The sequence below is a fragment of the Atta cephalotes genome (assembly GCF_000143395.1).
Source record: "Atta cephalotes unplaced genomic scaffold scaffold00058, whole genome shotgun sequence".
In the NCBI taxonomy this organism is placed as follows: domain Eukaryota; kingdom Metazoa; phylum Arthropoda; class Insecta; order Hymenoptera; family Formicidae; genus Atta; species Atta cephalotes.
Window position 1 is genome coordinate 1,017,120 of NW_012130122.1, and position 2,619 is coordinate 1,019,738.

A 2,619-nucleotide genomic window follows, 5' to 3' on the forward strand; every position below is an offset into this window, starting at 1 on the left:
GAGAGAGAGAGAGAGTATAATATATTATTTTTGACAAATCTCAATTACGACAACTCAGACAGTCCTAATTAAAATTATAGCACATCTACATTAACAATGGAAAAGATTTAATTAAAATTGAAAAGTTTACTTCCTGTTAAGCTTGCTTCTCTTCTATGACGTCGCTTCCGTAAAAGCTATATCTGACATTCAGTTCTAAATATAAAAACAATTCCGCATTTGTGCTTTATTTTGCTTGACGTCAGAATTATCGCGCATTCTTGCACTTCAACGCAATCACTAATAAAATAAAATAGTTGTTTCTTACAACATATTTATATCATAATCTAATTTTATATTGTAATATAAAATTTTGCTTGTAACACAAGCAAAATAACTGGATTTTACAGTCTAGTACCCAATATGACTCACTTTATGAATAATTACATGATGAATTCAACAGATAACATTAAAATCATGCAGACTATCCATTTGATTCGATTGCATCATTTTATTGCTCAGTTTGTATATTTTGTTAAAGCAGAATGTCGTGATGTAATAATATTTCGTAATAGTAAGTAATTACTTTTATAATTACCAAGAAATGGGTATTTCCGTAGTTTATATTATTGTGGCTTTATTTATATTTATATTTATACTAAAAAAAAATTACTAAATTTTAATAAATATTTGTTTCAATAGCAAAATATTTGTTTACAATAAATAAATATAATTTACTCAAAATAAAAAATAATTATAATTATCAAATAAATATATGTTTACATTTAGTAAATATTTCGTTAGTACTATTGAAACAAATATTTATTAAAATTTAGCAATCTTTTTTTAGTACAACTGTGTATTTAATTAATATTTTCGTCAAAACGTTTATGATCAAAAAGAAAAAACTTTTTGTAAGGTAGCAAATCAATATGACTAACTAGTCATGTCCAATGCTTTAAGATTAATATCTTATAATTTACATTGTTTACCTTTGCATAACATATTAGCTTTATTTTACTTTTGCATTTCAATATAACTTTCTTTTTATTTTTGTTGCTTGATATTTTATCTGTTTTATTAATTCAAAATACATGAGATACCTTATTGAAGATGCGCGCGACATTTTTGTATATTGCAATATTTGATTGAAATGTGCATTATTTTGTTCTACATTCTACAATAAAAGCGCATAGATAAAGAGCAGTATCATGCGTCCTCTACGAATTGTAAATGTTTGGAACAAAAATAAAACTGGCATATTACGCAATCGTTGTTGAGTAACTTAAAGATTAAAGATAAACACATGAAGAAATATTATTGATAAAAACTATCTGTAAAAAATTTTGTTTTTTATAAAATCACAATTCTATTTTACTATAATAAAGATTTATTAATTGCCATTTTTACTTTGTTATATGTTTCAAATTTGTACACAAAAAACAATCGATTATAATTAATATTATTATTTCTTTCTATATAATATAGAAATAATTGAAAAAAATATATGTTTTAAATAAGTTTTTACCTATTCTTAATATCTGTTGTCTATTTGTATTGTCCTCAATAATATAAAATTTTTTAAATTTTTAGATAAAATTTAAATTAATTTATTTTAAATTGTTTTTAAGTTAAATGTCTTAAATTAAATGTTTTAAAATTATACATTCTAATAAAATTAATTTACTGAGAATTTACGTGAGATGACAGGTTAAATATATGTGAAATTTTGTATAAAATTCTAATGTAACAGATTTAAGAGGCTTTGTTATTGAATCTAAATAAGATTAATCTTCTTAAAATAATGTTATATAAAGGATTCTTTAAATATTACCTTTTACGCGCGTTGCTCGCGTAAGCACTTAATTATCTAATAATGAAGTTAGACTGTGACGCACGTAAACCTGTCAATCGGACTAGACCTGAATCTGCCTACGTCACAAGAACAACAGGTGGAAGATAAATTCGCAAGGAAATTGTATGGTAATTGCAAGTTTCGCAGCGTGCATATGGGACAGGTTTGCGGGCATTTCGTTGATTATCCCGCAAATGCGATTAGACTGTTAGTGTGGTCTCCCGATTCTGAGTAAGTGGTATATATTGACGTCACATAATATACGATGCACCTTTCCCTTGCAAGAATAAAACCATTGCGCAAAATAATATTTTAAAGCAAGTGATTTGCGCAAATCACTCTATAATCATTTGTGTTTCTGACAAATGCCGTATGCGATAGTTATGGCGTAGAATAAAATGATCTTCGAGTAAATTTAAAATTTTTCATCTTATTTCTGTTTTTATATCAAATTTAATTAAATTTTAATTTTTATTAATAAAAAATAATACTCTAAAATATATATCAATATTTTACATTGCATTAATTTTAATTATGTTGTAATTTTAATGTCAAAATTAATATCTTAGTAATTTAATTTAAACGCTATATTTCAATTGTAATGTCAATTTGTAATTATAATGTTGCTTATTTAATAGATAATGGAGCATAATAATGCGTGTTATGCACGCGTTATTTCTTCTCATGATATGATATCACTATTTCACTCATGATAATAAATTTAAAAAAGATTATATTTTGTAACAGTATATATATATATATATATATATATATATATATATATA

General features: G+C 24.2%; 1 protein-coding gene across 1 annotated transcript in view; it reads left to right on the forward strand.

Annotated features, from left to right (window-relative positions):
• LOC105623521 (putative fatty acyl-CoA reductase CG5065) overlaps window positions 1-2,069 on the forward strand; it is a 28,109-nt gene extending 26,040 nt beyond the window's left edge. The window contains 1 exon segment of the mRNA XM_012204914.1: window positions 1,900-2,069. Coding sequence (XP_012060304.1) covers window positions 1,900-2,069 — 170 coding nt within the window.
• Window positions 2,070-2,619: the final 550 nt, after the last annotated feature.